Source organism: Hypomesus nipponensis, chromosome 6 (assembly GCF_054491055.1).
Source record: "Hypomesus nipponensis isolate SF chromosome 6, ASM5449105v1, whole genome shotgun sequence".
Taxonomy (NCBI): domain Eukaryota; kingdom Metazoa; phylum Chordata; class Actinopteri; order Osmeriformes; family Osmeridae; genus Hypomesus; species Hypomesus nipponensis.
In genome coordinates this window covers 5,442,501-5,445,000 of record NC_140366.1, presented here as the reverse complement: position 1 = coordinate 5,445,000, position 2,500 = coordinate 5,442,501, and the positions used below count along the sequence as shown (strand labels likewise).

Below are 2,500 nucleotides of genomic sequence, written 5' to 3'. Positions count from 1 at the left end.
GTCACCCGTGGAACGGTGCAGAGCAGCTGTTTATGGGAGCTGACCTGGAACGAGAGACTCCCCCTCTGCCTCGACTCGACACAGAACACTTTAGTCCCGACACGTCACACAAGGGCCACATTGACATGAAAACTCACCTCTGATGCCCTGTTTATGTTTGTGTGTGTGTGTGTGTGTGTGTTTCTGCTTCCTATACCCAGCGGTGAGGGATTTTACAAGCGACAGGTTTTCCTCCTGGGTTATGGTCTTGCGAGGTGAACTGAATGCTACCAGTGGTGTCACTTCCAAGCAAACACACACACCCACTCACACACACCCCTCTAACGTCACCCTTCGGCCATTAATTACATTTTGCTGCGAAATCTACTCCAGGTGACAGTTTGATTCAGTCTTAGGGACTTTTTCTCCATCAAACTCAATCACTGTCCTGTCACACTTTGCAGCTCCATCTGTACGGACGTCGATGCGGCCGCATTGTTCCCGCGGCAGTCAATCCAGCAGGCCACGGCAGTCCTCTCAACACCCCTGCCAAATATGGAACCGCAGGGTTAATCTGTGCGAGTGTGAGACCCCTGATGGATCGCACATTGGACACAGCAGATGATAACGCGGCTGTGTTTCTTGTGTGTGTCCCTCCCAGGAACATGATCAAGTCCTTCTACACCTCCAGCCTGCTGCTCGACGTCCTCAGCGTGTTCGGAGAGATGTCAGAGGAGGTACGTCGCGTCGGTGCCCGTTCTAGAACATTCCACCTCGCCGTCTGGCTTTTGGGGGGATTCCTCCTGGTGTGTGGAATTGGGCGGTGTGGCGTGCACGATATGTAGGCATGCATCTTCACAAGAGTTTGCCATACGCTGCCTTGATTAGGAAAATGTTGGAAGCGTAGGTAGGGAACAGCACAGGCCCAACCCGAAACTGGTAAACAGACAATAGGCCTAGTACTTCAGACTAGACTACCACCACTGGACCGAACTGTTCTGGAGATAGTCTCTGCTCACCTACCACACCTAGTGGTGCTACAGCTCTAACTTAGAAAAACTACACGCATGGAAGAAAGGAAACGAGTTCACTAAACGGACTTGCTCGCAGTTAAACAGGGCTATGGAAGTGTGTGTGTGTGGGGGGGGGGGGTGTAGGATGTAGGGGGTGTAAAGGACTGGGCAGTTGTCAAGAGAGCAAGGAGACTCGAGAGCAGGGAAGCTAGGCAGTAGGAGGCGTAAGAAAGGGGATGTCGGGATCAGAGTTAGTCGGTACAAGATACGGTAGGAGGACTAGGTAGGAAGGCCTGTCCACAGGAAAGTGGCTTTTGATTGGCCGGACGACCCATACATAACACACACTCATGCACACACACACACACACACACACACAGTCGCACAGACAAGTGGCTCATTGAGTGAACAACTCTGACACTATCCACTTCCTCACTCAGTACCCCTCTCTCTCTCTCTAAGGAGGGGGGAGGGGGGGGAGGGAGGGGGGGGGGGCTTGCAGCAGATCCCCTCTGCTCTGATGAAGTGCACCGCTATGCCGGTCGCTCGCTCCTCGCCGTCTCCCTTTTCCCTTTCTCTCTCTCCCTCGTCCTTTCTTTTCACTCCACCGGGCCAGACAATGAGTCCTCTCAGTCTCTCCCCATGACCAGGCAGCTCTCTCCCAGACACGTCACTATGGGCCTGGGGGAAGATAGGGTTTCTGACACACACACACACACACCACACATGCACACACACACTCTCTATCACACACACACACACACACACACACAGAGGAGCGACATACACACACACACACACACACACAGAGGAGCGACATACACACACACAGAGGAGCGACACACACACACACACACACACACACACACACACAGAGGAGCGACAGAAAACTGGGGGCAGAATCAAGGAAATTTGAGGTGGCGAGGGCGGCGGGGAATAGAGAGAGGGGCCGAGAGGAGGAGAGAGAGAGAGAGAGAGAGAGAGAGAGAGAGAGAGAGAGAGAGAGAGAGAGAGAGAGAGAGAGAGAGAGAGAGAGAGAGAGAGAGAGAGAGAGAGAGAGAGAGAGAGAGAGAGAGAGAGAGAGAGAGAGAGAGAGAGAGGGAGGGAGGGAGGGAGGGAGGGAGGGAGGGAGGGAGGGAGGGAGGGAGGGAGGGAGGGGGGGAGGGGGGGAGGGGGGGAGGGGGGGAGGGGGGGAGGGGGGGAGGGGGGGAGGGGGAGGGGGAGGGAGATTGGATGGAAGGAGAGCGACGTGAGAGGGAGAAAGACACGGAGGGCGCGCGCGTGAGAGAGCTGTATCGTCCGACCGAAAGGGAGCCGTTGAATGGAGCAAGTCCGAAGTGGCTGGTGGCTAATCTTATCTTGTCATTAGACATAACCACTCCCTCTGGAGCAGAATGGTCTCACAGATGATCACAGATCGGCAAAGCATCAACGGCTGAACCATTTGCGATGGTTTTGTCCACACCCTGCATCGGTGGTGGTGTGCTGACAGGCCTCGTTTGCGTCAT

General features: G+C 54.8%; 1 protein-coding gene across 2 annotated transcripts in view; it reads left to right on the top strand.

The window, feature by feature from the left end:
- Positions 1 to 2,500, top strand: part of vta1 (vesicle (multivesicular body) trafficking 1) — a 33,735-nt gene that overhangs the window by 17,859 nt on the left and 13,376 nt on the right. For both annotated transcript variants that reach the window (XM_084700432.1, XM_084700431.1), the window contains exon 4: positions 641 to 716. In XM_084700432.1, the coding sequence (XP_084556558.1) occupies positions 641 to 716 (76 nt within the window). The remainder of the gene's footprint in view (positions 1 to 640; positions 717 to 2,500) is intronic.